Source organism: Nuphar pumila, chromosome 10, assembly GCF_984573655.1.
Source record: "Nuphar pumila chromosome 10, dmNupPumi1.hap1.1, whole genome shotgun sequence".
NCBI lineage: Eukaryota > Viridiplantae > Streptophyta > Magnoliopsida > Nymphaeales > Nymphaeaceae > Nuphar > Nuphar pumila.
In genome coordinates this window covers 84,884,446-84,907,320 of record NC_143258.1, presented here as the reverse complement: position 1 = coordinate 84,907,320, position 22,875 = coordinate 84,884,446, and the positions used below count along the sequence as shown (strand labels likewise).

At 37.6% G+C, this 22,875-nt stretch overlaps 3 protein-coding genes across 3 annotated transcripts; all 3 read left to right on the top strand.

Annotated features, from left to right (window-relative positions):
* The first annotated feature begins 277 nt into the window (after positions 1 to 277).
* Positions 278 to 968, top strand: LOC149827145 (uncharacterized). Its single transcript, XM_090018448.1, has 2 exons — positions 278 to 452; positions 688 to 968. Exons 1-2 carry the CDS (start codon positions 278 to 280, stop codon positions 966 to 968), a joined length of 456 nt encoding a protein of 151 aa, XP_089874574.1.
* Positions 969 to 3,403: 2,435 nt separating this feature from the next.
* LOC149827144 (uncharacterized) lies at positions 3,404 to 7,113 on the top strand. The gene is made up of 2 exons (XM_090020237.1): positions 3,404 to 3,694; positions 6,539 to 7,113. The coding sequence occupies exons 1-2, from the start codon at positions 3,492 to 3,494 to the stop codon at positions 6,993 to 6,995; spliced, it is 660 nt and encodes a 219-aa protein (XP_089876363.1). The 5' UTR covers positions 3,404 to 3,491; the 3' UTR covers positions 6,996 to 7,113.
* A 1,780-nt stretch (positions 7,114 to 8,893) lies between these two features.
* LOC149827143 (Ubiquitin-like superfamily protein) lies at positions 8,894 to 14,314 on the top strand. Its single transcript, XM_090020236.1, has 6 exons — positions 8,894 to 9,025; positions 9,666 to 9,735; positions 9,834 to 9,898; positions 9,988 to 10,112; positions 10,811 to 11,024; positions 13,840 to 14,314. The coding sequence occupies exons 1-6, from the start codon at positions 8,996 to 8,998 to the stop codon at positions 14,005 to 14,007; spliced, it is 672 nt and encodes a 223-aa protein (XP_089876362.1). The 5' UTR covers positions 8,894 to 8,995; the 3' UTR covers positions 14,008 to 14,314.
* Positions 14,315 to 22,875: the final 8,561 nt, after the last annotated feature.

The window sequence follows — 22,875 nt, the reverse complement described above, 5'->3', positions numbered from 1 at the left end:
TGAAACTTTTGGAATTTTGCTGGACGAATCCCAACCTCTTACAGTGTCAGATGGCACTTTGGTACAAAACTGTGGTGATAGTGACTTAGGTAAACTTATCCTTGAATTGGCAGAAGAGCATAGACTGCAATTATCAACTATACTTGAACAACCAAAATAATCTCCACATTCTACCTGTCCGTGTGCATCCAGATCTTATTTCTCATTGTTGTTTGAATTGCTTCGTAACTGTTTGGTTCTGCAAATTTTTATAATGTTGGTTGATGAATCTTCTACTATGGCAGGCGGCACTCTGGTGCAAAATTGTGGTGATAGTGACATAGGTAAAGCGGTCATTGAATTATCCAAGGAGCACAAGTTTCAGACTATCAGCATAATTGAAGACAATCCTGGGAATCCTGAAACTATTGAAGATCTCAAGGCCCTTGGGGCAGATATAGTCGTGCCAGAGAGTTACACAAAAACTTGGTGCTTCTCTCCTTTTAATTGTTAATCCATCATAATAAAAAAGTTGCAATGATCGGCAAGAATTTATGTGAATGATATCCAACCAACACTGCTCCTTTATTTCATGTTTTGTTGAAGGTATAATAGCAATGGCATCTGCTATTCTCATTATTAAAAGGAATATGAAAAAAAATTGTAATGTTCTTCCATTGCAACTTTGCATATTTCATGATGCATCAGTTCCTCCTCCAAGGAATGATTCTATACCAGTTCCTTACTCTGAATCTGAACTACGCAGGTACATGAAACGTTTGGTTAGTGAGTTAAGCCCCAGTGCTGCTATAAACTTTAGTGATGGATCACAGGCAACTGCGGTTGCTAAGGCTGTAGTGAGTGGTGGGACTTTTGTAACTCATGGTAAAGAACTCCCGAAGCATGTCATCTATGGAGGAAGTTCTCGGAAGCCTGTTGAGTGGGCCGAATTCTTGAAGCGAAAGAATTTGAAGGTGCAGGCTCTGTAGCTTCCAGCTCCTCCTGAACGTTCCTCAGTCTGTTATCCTTTGAACTTCGTCATTTTTTAATATAACCCCACTCTAATTGAGTCATAAACAACTTTCATTCAAGCATAAATTCTCTGCAAATAATGTATTTCTTGTCCAACTCTTGTTCTATGCAAACTTATAAATTAAACATAAGAGGTTTTGTTGCTTTTTATCTTGGCCTAACACAAAGCTGGTGATCAATAAAACGCGGGCATGGTAAAGACCTACACAATCTGTTCGGTTGGCTACTGTTTAAGCTTGATTAGTGAAAAAATGAAAAAGCTGCTCAGCTACGTGGGTAAGATGAAGGTTGGTTTTCAGATCACGCAGGGCAGGGCCCCGAGTGGTTTGGTGCAGTGGGATGGGGCCTAGGCTGCTAGGCGGATGGTCTAGGTTCAAATCCCATGAACGTCATTCCCGTGCAAGCTGAAGCGTAGTGACTCCTCGGGGTTGAGGAGTTTGCCCTCAGGTTATAAAATGTTGGGCAGCTTTTTGTAAATTACTGTAGTTAATGATCTCAGCATATTGGCTGCATTCTTGAGTGCGCAGGCTGGCACCAAAGTTAAGGCATTTGCTATAGATGCCAAGAGTACGATGCATCAAACGAATGATGCTTGGGCAGTTTTCAGTAACTAGGGGTGTCAATGGGTCTGGTTTGGTTGGTACCCAGGCGGAGCCAAACCCCAGAGCTGGACCTGTAAAGAGGCCAATGAGGCTTGGGCCTCAGGGTCCTTGGGCCAAAAAAAATTTTAGGGGACCATTTTTAAGGCCTGAGCTCCCCTATTTTATTTAATATAATATAAATATTTGGAATATTATATTTGTTTAATGTGAATGCAAATTTTATTGTTATTTTGATTCTTTTAAAAAAAATTCGGAGGCGCTGCCCCCAAACTCCTACTATTAATAGGGGGGCCATTTTTTCCCTTGGCCTCAGGCCCTATAAAACACAGGTACGGTTCTGCCAAACCCAGACCTGATTTGAGATTATGGTACTGGGTCCAGACCTGAATTTAATTGGACTCACCATAAAATTAACTATACTAGGATTCTATAAGGATTCCATAAACCACGACCCTTACCACCTGGTAAAATAATATTTTTTATCTTTTTTACATTGAAAATTTGTGGATCTTAGACGGAACTTGGGTCAGCCCATGTCTGGTATGAAATTCCACAAACCATACCTGGCTCCATATATTAATTAGACTCTTTGGGTCAGACCCAGATTCTAATCGGACCTTCTTGTTTATTACCAAACCCTGACCCTATAGGGTATGGTACGGGTCGGCTCCGGGTCAAACCCGATCCATTGGCACCCCTAGTTGTAACTCTATGACCTGCAAAATCAATCTTAAGACACGGTATCAAACCTTCACCTGGCCCAGTAAGGTGATCTGGGCATATGAACCTTCTCATGTTCATTTGATAGGTCTCTAGAGTTTGTCCGGAGGGTCATCTTGTCGAGTTAAGCAAGATTCATATTATCGTCTCCTTTTTTTTTAGAGTAAAGATTCATATTATTGTCAAGTGAGACCTTTCTGGATTTTCTAACCTAGATCCAAACCAATCTATCTCTTTTTTTTTTCACTATACCAAGGGAAGACTCCCTCATCAACAACTGTAAATTGCCTGTTGGTAAAATCCTTGAGGTCCCCCTGCCCACAAGGGAGTACACCCAGCATTGACCTTGTGGTAAGGGATGCCGCCTGTAGGTTTAGAACTTGTGACATTGGGTCAATTTGGTGACATTCAAAAGTTGTCCCTACCAGATGAAAAGAGCCCTTGTAGGCCAATTTATCTTGGTTTGTAAGTGATTTTTGAAGAAAGAAAAGCAATTCAACCCAGAAAGGTCAGGTTAGACCCGGACCTAGAGACTGTCTGTGGATGTGGACCCTCGGATGAAGGACCCCCCCTAACCGGTTTTGATATGCTCCAGTGGATCGGACTTTATCTCACGGGACCCATTTCCATTAGAGCAACTGATTAGACCTGTAAGCATTGAACGCCTGATAAATTACTGGACAGGTTGCTCTGAAACATGAATTTTTTTTTTCAAACAAGCCATCTCAAGCTCGGCTCTGCTAGCCACAAGAATGAGCGGAGCTAAAACGCTTTGTCCGAACACTTCAGGCCCGACTGATTTGGCTTGTTTACCAACAAGCCCAGCCATATGCAGACCCAGTTAAGGTCTTCAAGGGCTATATGTCTTGCTTGAGCCCCACCTTTTGTGCTTTTGGATCCATTTACCTGCCCAAAAGAGTGGGAGAAGTAGAGACTCGAGAGCTTGCTTTCTGCTCCCCATATTGCAATTTCCCAACTTATCCCATTTATCCGGATAAGTGGATACATCTGGATAAGTTGGTGTATCGAAAAGACCCTTGCGTAATTTGGTTAATACAAAATAAACAAATGGCCGGAAGAATGGTGGTTAGGCTGTTGAAAGTAATATAATTCTGCTCCAACCAGTTTCCATTGTCCCCCTTGTTCCAGGCAACGAAGATGGAGAAGAATTTCCTCCCTTTGTTTCTTCTGACCTTTTTAGGCTTATCTCTCCGAGGAGGTCTGGGGATCGAATCCCCCCAATTTACCCTTATCCATTCGGAGTCTGAATTTGAGATCAGGCTGTACGGGGAATCCTCATGGATGTCTGCTTTAGTCCAAGACATCTCCTTCGAGAAGTCCACCAAGGAAGGTTTCCACAGGTACTCATGTACCCATCCTTCTGTTTCTGATTGTTTTCTTTTTTTCTTCATGAATTTTTCCCGTACAGAAAACCTTTTTTTTTTTAATACTTTTGGCTTTGATCTCATTGAATTTTTGGGTGCTTAGGCAAGGGAAGAATCATTTTGGTAGAGAGGTTACCTCGGTGGTATGTGGTATGTTTATGGTTTTCATAGGGGAAAGAAAGAAACAATTTTGTTGAGAAGTTACTTGTATTTAGATGGTTTTCCTTAGAATCGGCAGTGTGTCGATGGTTCTTCCATCATGGAAACTATTATTACCTCACGCGAGGAACTATTGTTTCTTTTCTTCCCTTGTTTAATTTAGTTTGTGGGTTTCCTGGAAAGATGGAACCTTTTCATCTCAGTGTTCCTGTTTTTATGGGCATTGATACACTCGTACTAAGATTTAATTTGGTGTGCAATTCTATTCGTTTCTATTGGTAAAATTGTTGTGTTTGTCGGGTACTTAGACTGGAGGAACTTGATGAATAACTTTGCTTTATATTAGAAATGCATGATTGTGTATATATGGTTCTAGTGATAAGAAGGTAAAGACAGAAGAGAAACAGAATAATAACAAAGAAAAGGGATTGGCGATTGTTTTTCTCTTTTGATGCTTGGGTTGAACAAGTGAAGAAAGCCTAGAATAAAAAACAGTTATGTAAAATTTTCTTCAACCTGACCTTTTAGTCAGGCAACCATGTCCTTCATGTAAAGCCTCAAGGAATAGAAACCTTCCTGTTCTTGTCCTGTCTAGCCCGTCTTTTGTTAATTTGAGTGGACTTTGAGAGTCTTTGCTGAATCATTAAACCCTGGGATCTAATACTGGTTTTATCCCAGGAGAAAATGCTATATAATTCTTATCTCACTCCATGGCCCATATCTTCGACAGCTGGAGTTTCCGTATTTCTTCCCCTGAACCAAGTTGATAGACGACCATCCAAGCTGAGTTGCACCTACCGTGTGTGTGTGTGTGTGTGAAGATTCAGAAGTTCTTCAGTTTTGAGGAAATTGATCTCCATCTATAACCAATGCTGTGTAATCAGAGTTACTTCAAGAACCAATACATGCAAAGTAGAATTCAGTTAACTTTAGTGCCTTTTATGTATTGCGTGCAGTTTCAACGTAGCTTGAGGAAGTTTCAAGGCAATGTTCCATAAAAAATTCAGCCTTTTTACATAATTAAAAGAATTTGATGACTTTCATCTCGAATTTGATCATCTTGTTATTATGGGTGTAAAATGGATCAGATTTGGTTCAGGTTAGGCATTACTGGATCCAACCTAATTGGATGTTGCCTAATCTATTGGAGTTGCAGTCGGATGGAAAAGAGTATTATTTAATCCGGATCCAACTACCTTAAATGGCTACTGATATACCTTAGGGACTTTCACTTCAGATTGAAACTTTATGCCAAATCTGAGTCCAATTATTGACCAGATGTTTACTTTGCTGAATCTGGTTGAATGGATCCAGTTGATATCTGACCTGAATCTGAACCTTTGGACATCCCACATATTATGTTTTCATTACGCCAAGTGAATTTAATTTAAAATTGATTACTATCAAAGTATTGTGAAGGATATTTCATTCCTCTAAACCACATTTATGTGGCTAGTCTTTTTGTTTTAATCTGATGTGCAAAAGAAATAGGAAATGCACACACACTGCCCACAATATTGAACACAAAAAGTTTTCTTTTATGGAACTGTGACGGATATGTTCATTCCACATGCAAAATAAATTAGAATTTTCTTTCACCTAGTGGAGATTGTGTATACTAGTTATATCACCTTCGTATACAGCTTTGCAAATAGAGAGTTCTACTATGCCTTTCATAGGTTTTCTGAAATGTTTCATATGCATTTTGATTGTCATCAATTGTGCCACATCATTTAAAGCCCATTTAGCAGAATACGTGATTAACATTTCAGTGGTATTCTGCAATCTGAAGTTCGGATGGTTAACCAATTCAGTAGTATTTTGCAAGCTGAAGTTACAGATGGTTAACCCAACTCAGTAGTATTTTTGCAAACTGAAGTTAGAAGGATGGAGAAATGGGGAAATATATTAGTTAAAAGAGGTCGGGGTAGGCCTAGGAAGACATGGATGGAGGTGATAGGAAAGGATATGAATGCTTTGAACCTCACCGAGGACATGGCATTGGATAGAAATGATTGGAGGAGAAGGATTCATGTGGAAGACCCAGAATGATTTTCTTTTTTGGTTCATATCGCCGACCCCAATTGTTTTGGGATGAAGGCGTAGTAGTTGTTGTTGTTGTTCAAGTTTAGACGTTATATTTCTGGAAGGCATCATTGTAAAACCATGAATCAACTCCACATGTTTGTGGCAGGAATTGATCTGTAGTTGAAGATTTCATTTGGTCACTGTAGAGTTGGCAAATTTTCTAGGCTTGATTTATGTGAACAGAATTTGATCAACATACTTGTTTAGAGGCCATAATCTGTTTTGTGGAATTTGATAGCTTCTCCTTATTTAATGGCATATCACAGAGTCGGGTTGATTGAATTGTCTTCGACCAAATGAAAATGTCTGTTGGAGGATTATTTTGTTATGGTTTGAAGAACTTGGATGGAATAAGTTAAAATTGGGCCAAATTGGCTACCTTGTCAAGCTTATACAGTAAAAGGCTAATTGGTAAGGGGAGGTGCTCAGATTCTATAAGAATTTTGCAACTACAAGAATGTTTATAGCCTTCTATGAATCTCCCAAATTGATCATTCGACTACAGGGTCGACATGCCTTCATACCATCCATGTATCTCTATATTGAATCTTGGTGCTATTTCTTTTTAAACAGGTTGTTTCAGTACATTCAGGGTGCTAATCTGAATTCCTCACGGATCTCCATGACTGTGCCAGTACTTACAAGCATTGTTCCTGGAGCTGGACCACTGCATTCCTCTGGCTACATTGTGAGGTTTTATCTCCCCTCAAAATTTCAAGAACTGCCACCACTTCCACTTCCAGAACTGAACCTGCAAGCAGAGAAATGGGAGGGTCGATGCGTTGCAGTTAGGAAGTTCTCTGGTTTTGCTCGCGATAATAATATTGTCAAGGAGGCACAGAGTTTGGCATTCAGTCTTGGTCGGTCTTCGTGGGCGAACTCAACTGTTTTTGATGAAGACAAGTATGCTTACTCGATTTCACAGTACAATAGCCCCTTCCGGTTCATCTGGCGCACTAATGAAGTGTGGGTGGATGTGGACGGACCACAAGGAGGTTGCCCCTCCATGTCTAGGATAAGTTCTTACTAGAGGTTGTGCCGGTTGTGGGATGTGCATTGCTCAATTCGTCTATGTAATTCTTATGGTATGCATCCCTGTGAGTGATCTGTATATATAAACAACTCATGACATGAATACCAGTATTTAAAGTATGTCGTGTTGGCATGTATCATGTGACGTTTTGAGCGCTAACCCCCTTTTTTTTGGGTTAGGCCAAGGGGAAAACCCTCTCATCAGTCATCACTGACTGTAAATTGGCGGGCCTCTGGTTGGTAAAACCCTTGAGGTCCTCTCTGCCTCCTAACGATTACATCCAGCTTGGACCTTGCAGCAAGAGATTCACAAGTTGCGCCCTATCAGATGAGCGGATCCCTTGTGGGCTTGAGCCGCCAAACTTTGGCAGTTACCTCTCTCTCTCTAATATTTTAAGATGTTAATCAACCTGTAAAGAGGGGTGAATATTTGGTCAGGTTGCCATTATGTCATAAAACAGTTACAAATCTCAGTTTGGGGATTATCTCGGAAGGGATAATCTCGTGGTTTTTTTTAATATGTTTTGCTTAGAAAAATATCAGCACGTTTAAATTTAAAAAATATATAAAGGAATATGTGGAATAGAATAACAACATTAAAATATATAAATGTTAATATCATGTTAATAATGCAGTGATATTATGATAAAATTGCCAATAATTTTAAAATAAGCAACATTTCAAGAATATCACATTTTTTTTGGGATTATATTGGGTTTCGAAAGCATTATAATAAAATCAAAATATTCTCAAAATATCACTGTTATTTGTTTCTCTGTCATGATGTGTATAACATGGCATTCCTGCACATTTTTTCAGTTTTTTTTGGTAGGTCAGCCACTACAGATATGACTCATTTGAGACAAGCCAGCTCGGGCTCAGCTGGGATAGCAGCAAACTAGCACCCAGAAAATGAGCTCGAGCTCATGATGAGCCTGAGTCTGGCTAGAGCCTAAACGAGTTGAATTTTAACAGTGGAAGCTTGGATGGAGTTTGGTTTTCTATCTGAAATAGGACCAGTATTACAAGCAGAGGTAATCATGTAGAAAATGTTCTAATGGTGAATGAGCATCAGATTTTTGAGCTTGAAGTACTAAATCCTAACTAATTGCTTTCGAGAGAGGATCACGTCAGAGGCAACTCTGATCTTAGATGGATCCCACAAGTTTTTTTTCAGGGCCATTTAAGCTTTAGATGATAAGATCTAGATCATACAAAACGAATGGCCCAAACTTATCCAAAAACCATGTGTTCCGGAGCAGTTCATCCTATGGATGAAGGGTGTGAGAGGCAGCACTGACGGATTATCCTTAGAGCTGCCTCTGACTTGATACTCTCTTATTGCTTTCAGCCATTTCCTGATCATGCCTTTAAAGAAATCGTATGAGAAATATACCAAATTACCCGAGGAAGCTGTGACAACTGCTAGAGGTGTACATGTCACCGTTTTTCTGTCTTGGTATCTACCCTTCTCTTCTGGGCGAAGATCAGGTCATGCTGAACATGAGCGTTTTTGCTCATGCTGACATCGTGGCCGTCTGCTTGCATTTTCGATGAATGCCACGTGGTTTTGTTACTTTTGAACTTTTTAAAATGCAAATCGGATGGCCATGATGTCAGCATGAGCAAAAACCCTCATGTTTAGCATGACCTGATCCGCTTCCTTCTCTTCTGGGTGACACTTTATCACTTCTTTTACTATATATACTGATATACATAACAAAATATACATAGGGCACGTTCCGAAGCAGGAGAATGATAGGAAAATGGGGGTAGGAAAGAACAAGTTTTATTTTTTCTCATAGTTCCAAACGAGAAAAAAAACATTGATGCGAAACTTTCTAAAATAGCCTGATTTTATATGAAAGTTTTCTCATCTTTAAGGGACGGAGAACTTTTTCATATGAATACTTTTTCTTTTTAGGCCGTCCTCCCTCTAATAAAAAAATTCACATTCCCGCTGCTTCTCCTCTCTGTTGACGCTTCCTCTTTCCTCCCATGGACGCTGCCTCCTCCCTCCCCACTCAGGTACTCTCTCTCTCTCTCTCTCTCTCTCTCTCTCTGTATGACGGATGACCCTTGGGCTCTCTTTGGAAGGTGGAAACCCATGAGGGTTGCAGGTTTAGTAGAGGTTTGAAGGTTTTCATATCATTTAGTAAGGAGTTTGTAAAACCCACGCTGAGATATGTGATCTCCTTCGAATCTGGCTTGAACCCACGCTCAGATATGAAAACATTTCAAGATATCGGATGTGAACGATTGATTTCATCAAGCGGTTTTGTAAAACCCATACTCAGATGTGTAAAGCCTATTTGACTTTGATCCACCCTCTCACAACAAGAATGGAATTCTCCTTGCAAATTCCACCAAATTGGGTTTCTCCTCTCTTTGTTCGATCTTTATTCCCTCTCACTCCTTGTCCAAAAGATGGTGTAAGAGACTTGGTCCTGGAGCCATTTTAAAGTGCTTTTTGTGAGGACTTGTTCACCATGGAGTTCTGTCGAATTACGGCTTTCGACTTCCATGGCTTTCTCTGCAGTTTGCATTGGTAATTGCATTTCTTATGTTGTTTGCATATGGCATATTTTAGGTGTTTCTATTTTTTAAACTTTTTTCTGATATATCAGAAAATAAGTTGTTTTTCCTCTCAATTTTGATCCATTTATAGGAAGAAGGCGACGAGGAGCTCGAACCTCTCTTCGATTACAGCCGAGTTCAGCCGATAATTCTCTCTGATGGTGGATCTTTTTTTTATTCGTATTTTTTTTATTAGAATTCTTGATCTTTGAAATAATTTCTATTTATCGTTAGTGTCGTTATTTTCATCATTTTGTAGACGAATCTTCGGATTCATTGCCTCCAACTCACTCTCAGAAGCGGCAGAAGTGCTTAGCTTCGACTGTGAGTTCTATTCTTTTTGTAATATTTTTCCTCCTTTTTTTTAATAAGGTCAAGGGAGGGTTAGTCTCGATATTGATTGAATGTTTTAGGAGAAGGTAGAGAATGCCTCAGTTGTAGTGGTGGACGATGAAGAAGACTGGTTGCCTTCTCCACCAAAGACGACTTCTGACAACGGGAGTGTCTCACAGGAGAACCCTATCCTACTGGAGCTGAGGTATCCATTACATTAGTTAATTCTTTGATGCGACTTCTAGTGTTTGCTTGAATTGTGATCCAGTCAGTACATGAAGCGTTAGTGGTCTTTGTAATATGGACCGTCAGATTTTTCTGGCTAACATTACATTAGAACATTTGCTTTTATCTAACAGAAAGAGAACTTTTACCTACGAATCAAGGGTTGGTTGATTCATTTGGGGAGGTTGTAAATTTTGTTACTGTTGCTGTTGAGCATCATATGGAACAAAAGTGGGAATATAAAAGGCTGGTTATTCTTGCATACTTGAGGCTTCTGTGAACCAAAAGCATGGAAGTAGTTGGAATTTGCAATAAGGTTTTCATCCTTGAACTAAAGCATAATTTTTTGCAAAATGCACTAGAGCAAATTTTATCGAGTCTTTATTTAAGTGATTATAGCATATATCTGGAACATGGCTGGAAGCACAGACGGTATGACTGTATAGTTATTTTTTATCCAGTCACAGTATTGGATGCTTGCATATCTGGTATCATCTTCTTAATTGATCATTAGCTCAACAGAACTGTTATTGATCGATGGTATCTTGAAACATTTTAGACTTTGAAAGTTGATGCTATTAATTTTGTGAATGTGTTTGACATGGAAAAATATCTGTCATTTATTTTTCTCATTGCTCTTACATTTGTGGGTGATTCCAATCATGCTTTCCTCTATAGAACAAAGAGGCAGGAGTTGGCAACATTGACTTCACAATCAGTTGATGAAGTGTTCCGTGTTGCAGAGGAGTCTGCTAGAAGAGAACTCCATAGTTCTATGGAGTCTGGTGAAAAAGTAGAAGAACAAGAATCATTAAGGTTGCATCAAGAAAGAGAGAAGATTTTAGTTTCTATTCAAGACAAGGATGGACTTAAACAATTCCGTATGTACAAGGTTAGGATTTCTATGTGCATATATTGGTATATTAATGTACGTGTAGCTTTATTTTAAAGTTATTATTTGAAGACTTACCATTGGATTGGTCTCTGAACTAACCAATGATTGCTCCATTTTGTATTTGTCAGTATGCCTAGATCCTTGAAAATTATGGCGCGAGTGCACACATGTCAAAATTGTTTGAATAAGAGAATTAAAGTTCATTTGGATAAACAGAGCAGGTCATTCCTTTGTGGACATAGGTTGATGTTGTAGGTTTCAAAGTTTGAATTCAAAACTTATGTTTGTCTATTAATGTTGGTGCAACTTTATTTAAATTTCTTTTAGACGACTTACCATTGAACGGTCTCTAACCGAACCAATGTTAGCTCATTCTGCATTTGCCTGTACGCCTGGATATTTGAAGATGATGATGATGCAAATGCACACATAAAAATTGTGTCAATAAGAGAATTAGAATGCATTTGGATTAATGGAGTGGGTCATGCCTTTATCAAAGTTGGTTGGATGTGGTAGATATAGAAGTGTGGTGTCAAAAATACATAGAGACATCAGATGTTTTTATGTATAGATGTGCATCTCAGGTTGCTTGTTCTGGGAATGGGCTTTCCAAATCCTGACAAACATGGGTCTTATGGGAGGTTCTTATGCAGCAGCAAAGAGAATTCTGAATACTTTAATCATCCATAGTCCACTTGTAAACGAAAGCACAAATTTTATCTATGCATAGCTATCATGATTCTAGCCTTCTAGGCTAAATAACACGGAAACAATAGCTTCCTAGGTTGTTGGCAGTAGATACACTTCCAGAACGAATTCTTTGTTGGCCATTTCTATAAAGGAAAACTGCCTGTTTTCTTTGAAGCTTGTCTGGGAATAGAATTGGTTTATCCTTTCTTGGTTTAAGATTTTCTTGTCATTGAACTTCAACTATTTGTATCAAATTTCTTGATCTGATTTACACACACACACCAAGTAGCATATGTGTTGCTTTAGCAAGGTTGCCAGGGAGAAAAATGGAATTATGAAGCAACACAATTCAGATTTATACAAGTAAAAGAAATTACAATTGTCATGCCATATGATACTAGCAGTACAATTTATTATTAACTAATTAAATTCTTGATTTTGCAATAAATTGACAATAATATGATGCTCCTATGGCCTATAACGATTCTCTAGGGTTTTCCACCATGTACCTACATAGTTGAATATTGATATGCAGAAAACAACAAGAAAGGCAGTTTGTATATTGCAGTAACCAGTAAGATCAATTACTAAATGAAATCAATGAAAGGTCTATGACATTGATCATGAAGCAGGCTTTATAAGAGTGGAAATAATGATTTTCCATGTTCTTGGAAGTGTGTATCACGTAACTTATGAAGCAGTCTTCATAAGCACCTAGGTTCTTGTAGCTTTAGAACAAGCCAACTTTTGAGGGTATCTAGGAGTTTTTGGTAACCATGGGCTGTGCATAGGTTAGTACCCGTAATAGGGTATTTTTTATTTTCCATTTCTTTTATCAGAAATTTCAACTTCAAGGAGAGCAGTTGTTGGCAAATCTTAATGCAGATTGAGGTTATTGAAGTTTTGGATTTACTGCTATCAGGCTATACTGTTTGACTTAGGAAATGGGATCATTGTAGAGGGAAGGAAGGAGGGCTCCCTTTGGCTTTGAAATTAAAAAAAAGCCAATAATTTATACTCGATAAAGATACTGCTATTGCTCCCGCAAACTGATGCTGGACACAGGCTCGATATCTTTGTCGACCACATTCTTCAGGTTTGAAGCATCATTTCTAAAATATGAGTACAACTTAGGTATGTGCTTTTTAATCTTCAAATGGAAACTTATAGTGAGAATTGTAATAGCCTCTCATTGGCCTGCAACTTCTGTGTTATGGTGCCAAGTATCCTGTAGATTATAGAATAATGCATGAAACAATTTTTCTCCAATACATGTATTTAAAGCACTTTTTCATGGTGGATATCTAGAGCAATTTTTCATGTTTTCACCTTTCTAGGATTACACAAAAGGATTTGCAAATAAAAGAGCTAATGCCATGACCCATCTGTGAACTGTTAAACTTCCATAAAAGCCAGTCTAACCAATAAAATAACTCTTTTTTTGCCTCTGCTTGTGGTTTTCTAGCGATGCCTTGTACAGCTTGCCCTGCAGCAGTTCCTTGACTGATTCCGATTCCAATAGAAGCATTAAATGTGCATGTTGATTGCGATTGATATGTAAACTATGTATTTAGTAAACATGGTTAGGATACTTTTTGTGTTTGACTAGAAATGTCACAAATATATCTGGAAGGCTTTCTGTTGGAATTTTTGGGAAAAGCTCTGAGTATGATGAGCCAAAAAGTGGAGAGTTTAATCAATAAGGAGCCCACTATATGAGATTGCACATATGGTTACTCTTTCAAATATGTGAGAGTTGTGATTTTTTCAGGTCCTTTTTTCTCATCATGGGTTGGTACTTTCTGAGCCAGATGGTAAGCAAAGTTAAACGCTTGATAGCGTCCTGATTGGCGGATATTTTCAATATTCACAGAGCTTTATTTTTCAGTTCTCACTGTTGGCTGGTTATCTGACACTTTGACGTGTATCCATTACTTTCTTGTGCATATACTTCTAGTGACTGAAAACTGATTATGTTAGAACAAGATGTGCATGACTAGGATGAATGACCGTGGTACTCCATTTTTCATATGAAAAGCCTCCATGTGAAGGGTTTTACATCTTTTATGATGCTAAGAACATGCTCTCTCTCTCTCTGCCTTAAAGTAATGATATTTTGTAGGATGACAAGTTTGAAAAGCTATTCAAAATGTATGCTGAGAAAGTGAAGGGAGATCTGGAAAAGTTGGTGTTCTGCTTTGATGGGGATAAGGTGTCTCCTACTGCAACACCAGATGCCCTGGGATTGGAGAATGATGATATGCTTGAAGTGCACGTCAAGACACGCTAATTAGCAACTGATGGCTCAATTTTGTTTTGTCTTTTTGTAAATCTCCTACTACAACACCAGATGCCTTGGGATAGGAGAATGATGAGGATGATGATATGCTTGAATTGCACTGCAAGACACACTAGAAGTTAGCTAATGATGGCTCATTCTGCACCGGCAGTGTTTATCTTCTTTTTATAATTCAAAGTGATCAATGTGCATGTATAGTACATTCAATATGAGCATCTGCACATGGAGACTTTTGCGTTATTCTATAAGAATGTTGTCCCCGTGCATGTGCATTCGTTGCCATGCAAAATTTTGTCCAATATCATGCATGCTTACATTTGTAGTATTGCAGAGTTGCCCTTTGCTAACTATTTACACTCTTTAGTTTCTTATGGACATGTCGTGCTGCTCTAGGAGCTATTATTGTCAAGCTCTTTTGCCCGTCCTGTATTCATTTGAAACTCAATGCTCCCCTCGTAATATGGGCTTAATCATCAGTTTAATTCATTGTTGATAAGGTTTTATGCATTAACCTCTTTAATGGGAATGATTGACTGGCAGCAATTGCATATGTTCTTGGGCAATCTCATGTCTTAATTTTGGTTCAGTTGTGATCCAAGACCCATTTGATCCTTTTAACCTTAATATAAACCTAAACCTGAACTTAAACCTGCCTAACCCGATCTAATTTGATCTAAGCCCTATCCAAAACCCATTTAAACTCGTCCAAACAAATCCTAGTACTATTAAACCATCACAAATCCATTCAACCCAAACTAACTCTAAAACTAAGCCACCTTCAAAGCTTATCCCATCCATTTGACCTAGGACCTGTCCAAGCCTACTTTGATCCATTTAAGGAATACTTGGTTCAATTGATACTACATGGATCAAACTGCTTCTTAAGTTGGAACATCATAATTTGCCCCATGTTCGATATGAAGATCCACTTGGTTAAGTGCTACTCCAACCATCAGATTATTTGATCTTCATTATGCATGTATTTGAAAATTCTTCGGATTGGATCACACCAATGTTGGCAGATGTATGCCTTTCAGAAGTTTCAACACTTAATTGTTTCCTGAGATTAAAGCGCAATTGAAAGAAGCATAAACAAGATCAAGACTTAAGAGCAAATTTTCTCCAACCCGAAGAGAATGATGCAACAACCAAGCGATGCATGTCCAGGTCCACTTCATTTATTGGATCATTAGAGATCCATATTCTTTAGTTTAAATATTTTAGTATTCACATCATTTTGTAACAAATCTTGGATTCAATATTCAGATTTAATTAGATTAGGATAATTAAAGATGAATTTTGTCTTTTTAGAAGTTTATCAATTTAGGTAGCTTATTTGGATTGGAATTTAGAAGACCTCGTCTATAAAAAGAATGAGAGCCTTAGGTAGAAGGACGAGAATCCCTGTTATTTTCTTGTTAAGTTCTCAATTATTTCATTAATTTCTAGTTCTTTCTTAGTTTTTCTGTTTTTCTTTGGATTTCATGCATATACGAGTATGGTAACATAGCTTTATGAGCCCTCTCGATTTACATCACTTCGGCAGTTCTGCTTTTCATCACCTATATGTGTTTCTCTCTCGAACTCTGTCTGTTTTTTTATCTTTGTATTGTCAGTGGCGTTGCAATGATTGTTCCAGCAGGGGGAAAGACTCTTGTTCCCACATACTTATCATTGGCATCTCAAAGGAAACTTGGATAGCTACTTCTACTACCCTTTATTACAACATTGGGTCGTAATCTTCGCTAATGGGATTTATTTGGTAGAATTCTAGCATATCTTTTGTGGTCACTTACTAATGCGTTTGGATATTCTGAGAGAGAATTCTCTCGCAAAGTTGAATTCTCATTCAAAGAAAAGTCATGAATGAGAATTCTCGATCTCCAAATTTCATTGTTTTGATAACTTGAGAAATCTTTTAAAAATTATCAATTTATTATTATTTTTTTTCTCATGTTTATTAACAAATATACTTTTTCCTCTCATTTAAATCGTTAGATTACCCAAATCAATGCTCCAGACTTTGCCTTGGTGCTAAATATGCGATAGAAACCATCCCCATTCTTTGGTGAAGAGAGAGAGAGATAAGCATGCTAGAGAACCGCCAACCACGGCGGAGTGTGGCTCCTCACCCTGGTTGGAGACGACGAGCATCATCTGTGCCCAAATGTCATAGACTCGATACAGTCTACCCTCGATTGGGTCCAGTCGGAGTTCTTATCACGATCAACAATTGTCATTGCCAGCATGGGAAAGTTCTTCTCCAATGGCTTCGATTTTCCCTAGGCCATGTTCGGTCAGGCGGGCTCCAACTCATTTCAGGATCGCCTCTGCTTGTATTAGAAATATGACTGTGGTGTACAATAAGAGGTTATGGGTGCCAGTGAATCAGTAGCTACAAAGGGAGTTACTTGATGAGGCGAATCGAACTAAGTACATTATATATCTAGATAGCACTAAGATGTATAAGGATCTTCAAAGAAACTACTTGTGGAATGGCATGAAGAGAGATATCGGAGAATATATGTCGAGATGCTTAGTTTGTCAGCAAACCAAGATAGAACATCAACGACTTGGCAGAACACTGCAGATGATCGAGATACCTTAGTGAAAGTGAAAAGACATTATCATAGACTTTGTGGAAGGCCTGCCCAGGACATAACATCAATGTGACACTATATGGGTCATCATAGATCACCTTACGAAGTCGACACACTTTCTACTGACCAGGGTGAATTAGACATTAGAGAGTTTAGTAGATTTATATGTTGATGAAATCGCCAAGTTATATGGAGTACATGTTTCGATTATTTCTGATAAAGAACTGAAGTTTACATCCAAGTTTTGGGTACAAAGTTTAAGTTTAGTACGGTTTTTTACCCGCAGACGAACGAATAGTCGTAGAGGACAATCCAGACCCTAAAAGACATGTTGTGTTCTTGTGTATTGGAGTGGAAAGACGATTGGGGTAAACATTTGAAACTAGCCGAGTTTGCCTAAAACAATAGTTACTACTTGAGCATCGGTATCGCTCTATATGAGGCTTTATATGGGTGACCATGTAGATCTTCAGCATGTTGGAATGAGGTTGGTGATCAAGCTATCGAGCCACCAATAGTTCTGCAATACTACACTAATCAAGTACAGTTGATACAGAAGAGACTTTTGACCGCTTAGAGCCGTCACAAAAGTTATGCATATCAAAAGTGTTGAGAAGTCTTATTTAAAGTTGGAGATCATGTATTCATTAAGGTGTCGCCGACAAGAAGTGCATTTCGGTTTGGCAAGAAGGGTAAGTTAAGTTCAAGGTATGTAGGACATTTTCTCATCCTTGAGAAGATTGGAGGCGTAGCTTATAGATTAGTACTCCCGCTTCAGTTTTTAAATATACATGATATTTTCTATGTGTCGATGTTGAGAAAATATGCGTTAGACCCTACACATATTATTCAGTACGACGAGAAAGAAGTGCAGAAGGATCTCACGATTAAGGAGCGTCCGATATAGATTTTGGATCGACGAGAACAAGTATTGCGAAATAAGACAATTCTTTTAGTGAAGGTATGATGGCAACACCATGGACTCGAAGAATTTATAAGGGAGCTAGAAGCAGAGATGAAAGCAAAACATACAAACCTATTCAATATGCAACCTTAACCAAATTTTGAGGATGAAATTTTTTTTAAGGGGGGTTAGATGTAATGACCGTGATTTTTCGAGGAATTTTTATAAATTTTTTCAAATGCCTTTATATGTGATAAATTGATAATGCTATTATGTACTAAGTATTATACAATAGATTATGTAAGACTTAGAAATATATATATATATATATATATATATATATATATATATATATATATATACTCACACGCTAAGGGTATCAAACCTAGTGAAAATTTCTTTTTGAAATACATTTTTTTAGAAATTAGAATTTTGTTAGATAAAAATATAATTTAAGCTAGCCAAATTTTGGTTTAGAGAAGTCCATGTTTATTTGAAAATAATTTGAATTGCATTTAGAGTCATTTTATTTAAATTTAAATTCTAGTTTTTAAATAATTGAAATCCAAAATACTAAACTCAATTAATTAAGAAATAATTAATTGAAATAAAAAATATAACTCAATTTAATTGAATAAAAAGGTAGGAGTCTATATGTGGACAGTCTCATCCTATGTGGCACCTCCTTGCTAATTTTAAAAAAATAAAATTAAATTAAAACTTTAAATACAAAGGGTTTTTAAAACTTTTCAAAAGCCAAGGTTTAACATCAATAGTCAAAACTTACCTAAATTGATAGGAAGCCTCCCAAGAGGGGGGGTGTCCCATCCTAGAATCTTCTAGGATGGGAATGCTAGAAAGAAGATGAAGAAAGAAAATGGAAATGATAAAAGAAAAGAAAAGAAAAAAAAATTAGAGCAAGTTAGACAACTTGGAATATGGAAAGGTTGAGATCCCATGGGGGTGTCGACCAGCCCATACACCCTACTCATATAAGGTATATTATATATATAGTACATATTGTATATGTGATATACATTAATCAAAGTCTAGATAAAAAATATAATAAAAAGAAAATAAAACTTGACCTAGTCAAAGTTTGACAACCTTTGCAATATGGAAAGGTTGGAAACCCCCAAGGAGAGTATCGACTAGCCATATTGATATCCTTCATATGGTATATGGTATGATATATTATACATATAATACATATTAAAGTATTAACCTAAGTCTACTATAAAAAAATGAATGAAACAAAAGAGAAAAGGAAATATGATTTTAGAAGATAGGAAAGAAGAAAGGAAATTAGATTAAGGATTGAGATTAGCCTGACCCTTGACCTAACCCCTAAACACTATAAAAATAAAGGAGGGGCATGAAAGACGAAGGTAAGGGAATAGCGTTGAGATTAACGACCTTCTTCATGAGGGATTTCTTGATGGATTTATCGAGAGCTCTATTTTCCTACGGAGGTAGGGGTTGGGATACTTATCCTCCTCTAGGTAGCTGTTACCCAACTATAATTATCTCATTAGATTTCCAAACATACTGGGAATCCAATGTGAAGTGGGGCCATCACTATCATAGTGGTTCATATCTCAATAGCTCACTACACAAGTAGGTCATTAATTAGGTTTCTAGCTCACTACTCTGAATCATTAGATCCAATTACCTAGATCTATATTTTAGATTCATTACATGAATCCAACATATGAGTTCCATATGTGAAACTCATTAGCCACATTGGTTCCAACATCTCCACTTGGATATATGGGGTGAACACCTACATCATATCATAACCAGTGCATTATGTATCACACTCATAATTATATGACATCATGAGATTTTACATACGATAGTTGAATTTTTTCTTCATCATATATCTCTATCATAAGGCTATTCACAAACTAGGTTATTTTTTCATCATGTTATAAATTTATAAAGTTTATTTCAAGTATTCACCATTCACTGCATATTGAGTCATACAATCCATAGTTCTAAAGAAAAGTGACTATATCATAATATGGGTCTCACATAGTTATGAGGTTCTATTGGCTCTTCCATGACCATACTATAGGCATGCACACTAGTGGAGTACTATGAAATTTATTAATTTATAAATTCATGATTTGCCAAACATATTAAATTCTACTAATTTTCAAACTTTCACCATAGTTTATACTCCTACTATTCATGTGCACTATCACATTTTGATCACCACCTGATCAGTTTAGACCAGTATATCTAGTTTCAAATAATCATAAATGTGACTGACCAAGTTGCATTTTATGAAAAATCTTTTAAAGCATAAAAAATTATCTTTTCATGCATTCATACAAGCATACCATAGGAAACATTATCAAATAAATATTCATATATGCATGTGCAAAAATATAATTCAGCTCCCACTATTCCAATGTTTTACATTTAAGCAATATTTGCATTAAATCATGACATCATGAGGTAAAGCATAAATCTCATATACAAATTCAATTTGGATATATACCAGATCCATATCCAATGGAATTTATCCTATTACCATTTGGATGTGTCAAACATGATAACCATTTTCAAGGCTTTAATCAAACCACAAGCTTGTGAACATATAAGTTTATATATATTACCGGATCCACACAAACAAAATATATTTATATGAGTCCATATCTAAAATCGACTAAAGATGTTATCTATCAAGTCCAACATGATCCATATTAGAATTTAAATGCATCTTATGCAAAATAAAACCATGAATCATAAAGGATTTAATCATAATCCAAATCCATATCTCATATCAGGGCATAAAACTTATCCGAAATCAACCATGAATCTTGGATCAAATCTATCCCATATACAATAATTATACTTATCCAGTTTCATAACAAATTGGATATCTCATATCTGAGAATTATACTATTTGGATCCAACATTAAATTCATTCAATAAGAGACTATCCATGCATCAAACCATAATTGGGTATGTATCATATTAGAAGCTTGAGTAAGAAACAATTTCAGACTGGATCTTAATACTTATCCAAGTTGAGTTATTTGTTCAACATATAAATAACCTTAAAACATTCATAAAATGTCTCATTCAAGTATGCTTGATGATATTTTCTTTATCCATGACTTATTAACTAGATATATTTAGATCCATTGAAGTTCAACAAGATCTAATAGCTTTGTCTGGATTTAAACTCATTCAATTGGATCTATACTCAATCAATTTGATCTTATAATTATCATTTTGATCTATCCAGATTCATATAGATTCAATAAGATACTTTATTAAATTAAATCAAGGTCTATATCACCTTACTAGATCCCAACATCTGATCTAATCAGATTCAACCTTGACCCAAACATTAGATCTAATGAATCCTAATTCAATTACACTTGATCCATATAAAACTGGATAAAAAAGGCACACTAGATCAAAATATAAAATGATCCAAAACATGAACATAATACAATATTTCAAGATCCAAGTCAGATGCACGTAAAAAAAAAAAATAATCTCTCCAATATCAAGGTAGAGATCCAAAGCAGATTATAACTGGGTTTAAAAGAAAATTTACCGGATTCAACCAGGTGTATAAGAAAATACCTATATCGAATTGATCCAATCAAGATCCAAACTTGTCTGGATAAAGCTCTGGGAGGTATTCTAATAACCAAAAACACTTTTTGGAAAAATTAGAAAAGTTAGAAACAATTCTGGGTAAAATCAACAATCCAGAGCACTATAACATAATATTAAGAAATTTTTGAGTTAAATAAAAAAACTCAGAAGGCTTTTTGAATTTTTCAGAAAGTCCAACAACTATTTTGAACAAAACATAAATAACAACTCTATTTTAGATAATATTTATAGAGAGGGTCTCTTTCTAGAATTTTCAAAAATAGTGGCCATTGTTATGTAAAAAATAGGGATCAAAAGGAAATTATGCAGAAAAAAAGAATTAGAACTGAAAAACAACAAAGAGACTTTTAAGGGGTTCTCAATTCTTTCAAACCTTCCTTTTGGTTTTTTTTACCCTCTTTCATAAAAGAGAGACCCTTAGGGTTTTCCCCTTTTACGAAAAGGGGAAACCACGGAAGGGGTCATGATGGCCTTAGCCCTCGCCGCCACCTTCGTCGTGAGATTCGACAATCATTGGCCGGCAAGAGAGGCTTCACCATCTCCGAGCCTCAACTCTCTCCGCCTCCAATGCAACCACCCCATGAAAGGGGGGGTGTCTCCACCACCTTCTGGCCCGTCCGGTGAAAGAACCACCACCACCTTCGGTGAGATTGTCGGCCGATATCGAAAAAAACATCATTAAGATGATGCCCCTCATTGTGCCCTCTACCGACAATGATGCACACATAGCAAGAAAAGAGGGTAGCCGTGCCCTCTAGTGCATCCACTCATCGTTCCCTCAAATACCTCCTCCTGAAAATTAATTGATGCTTTTATTGTGCCTCACGTGAGCACCACCACCGTCAGTGTCTTCTGTTGTGCCTCCTACCTGATTCCTCATCCTCAACCTTTGATGGGGCCTCACTACAGATGGTGAGTGTGTTCTGCTTGGCAGACACCTTGACGTGATCCTTGTCCAGGCCTGACATGTCCATCCTCAACTAGAAAGCGTTGTCATCCTCCCTTACGTCCCAACCTCTTCTCGTCACGCCCGTTATCCCTCATGTCGCGGTCAACACCGGGTTTTTCAGAAACTGGTCAATGATGTTTAGAAGGTGGTTCAGGTTCTTAGATGGGAAGAAGGGATCAAACACATCGCTAAAGATTCCAAGAACATCACGGTGATGCACTGTAAGAGCACCCTCCCTATGATCAACATCGTCGTAGTCGTGCAAATGAGCAGAGGTATTGAAGGCGCAAGTAGATGATGATGAGGCCGAGAGGGCCCTCGTTAGCGAGATGAGGCCTAAGCGAGAGGTGCCCTTCTTCAGTGCTAGTATGGCAGCCACTAAATCCTAGAGTGTTGGCGCCATCTAATCTCATCATGTGTGTATCACTCCTGAATTTGAAGAGAAGTGATTTCCTGATCTCATTGATCAACCTCCTCAGTGGGTTCATTTCATCCCTCCCACACATTTCATGCTCCTGCTATACGGGTTTGAGATATCTGTCAAGGAGCTACCTCGCACCACTTTGATGTCCAAAGACGATGACAAGACGCTATGACTTAGTGAGACCATGGTGTAGCTGAATCCACCCTTCGAACGACATAAATCATTCTCCAGATACAGATCGGACCAGCCGACAGTTGCCGAAAGGGATGTCGGAGCCGAGGATTTGTTCTGGATGGGAATGGTGATATCTGAGCCGTTGTTCTGATGGAAATTATGGTCC

Coding starts and splice junctions, on each gene's coding strand:
- LOC149827145 (XM_090018448.1), top strand. CDS start 278: ATGGCAGGCGGCACTCTGGTGCAAAATTGTGGTGATAGTGACATAGGT. Junction 453..687: donor AGATATAGTCGTGCCAGAGA/GTTACACAAAAA, acceptor ATGATGCATCAG/TTCCTCCTCCAAGGAATGAT.
- LOC149827144 (XM_090020237.1), top strand. CDS start 3,492: ATGGAGAAGAATTTCCTCCCTTTGTTTCTTCTGACCTTTTTAGGCTTA. Junction 3,695..6,538: donor ACCAAGGAAGGTTTCCACAG/GTACTCATGTAC, acceptor CTTTTTAAACAG/GTTGTTTCAGTACATTCAGG.
- LOC149827143 (XM_090020236.1), top strand. CDS start 8,996: ATGGACGCTGCCTCCTCCCTCCCCACTCAG. Junction 9,026..9,665: donor CCTCCTCCCTCCCCACTCAG/GTACTCTCTCTC, acceptor ATCCATTTATAG/GAAGAAGGCGACGAGGAGCT. Junction 10,113..10,810: donor CCTATCCTACTGGAGCTGAG/GTATCCATTACA, acceptor TTTCCTCTATAG/AACAAAGAGGCAGGAGTTGG.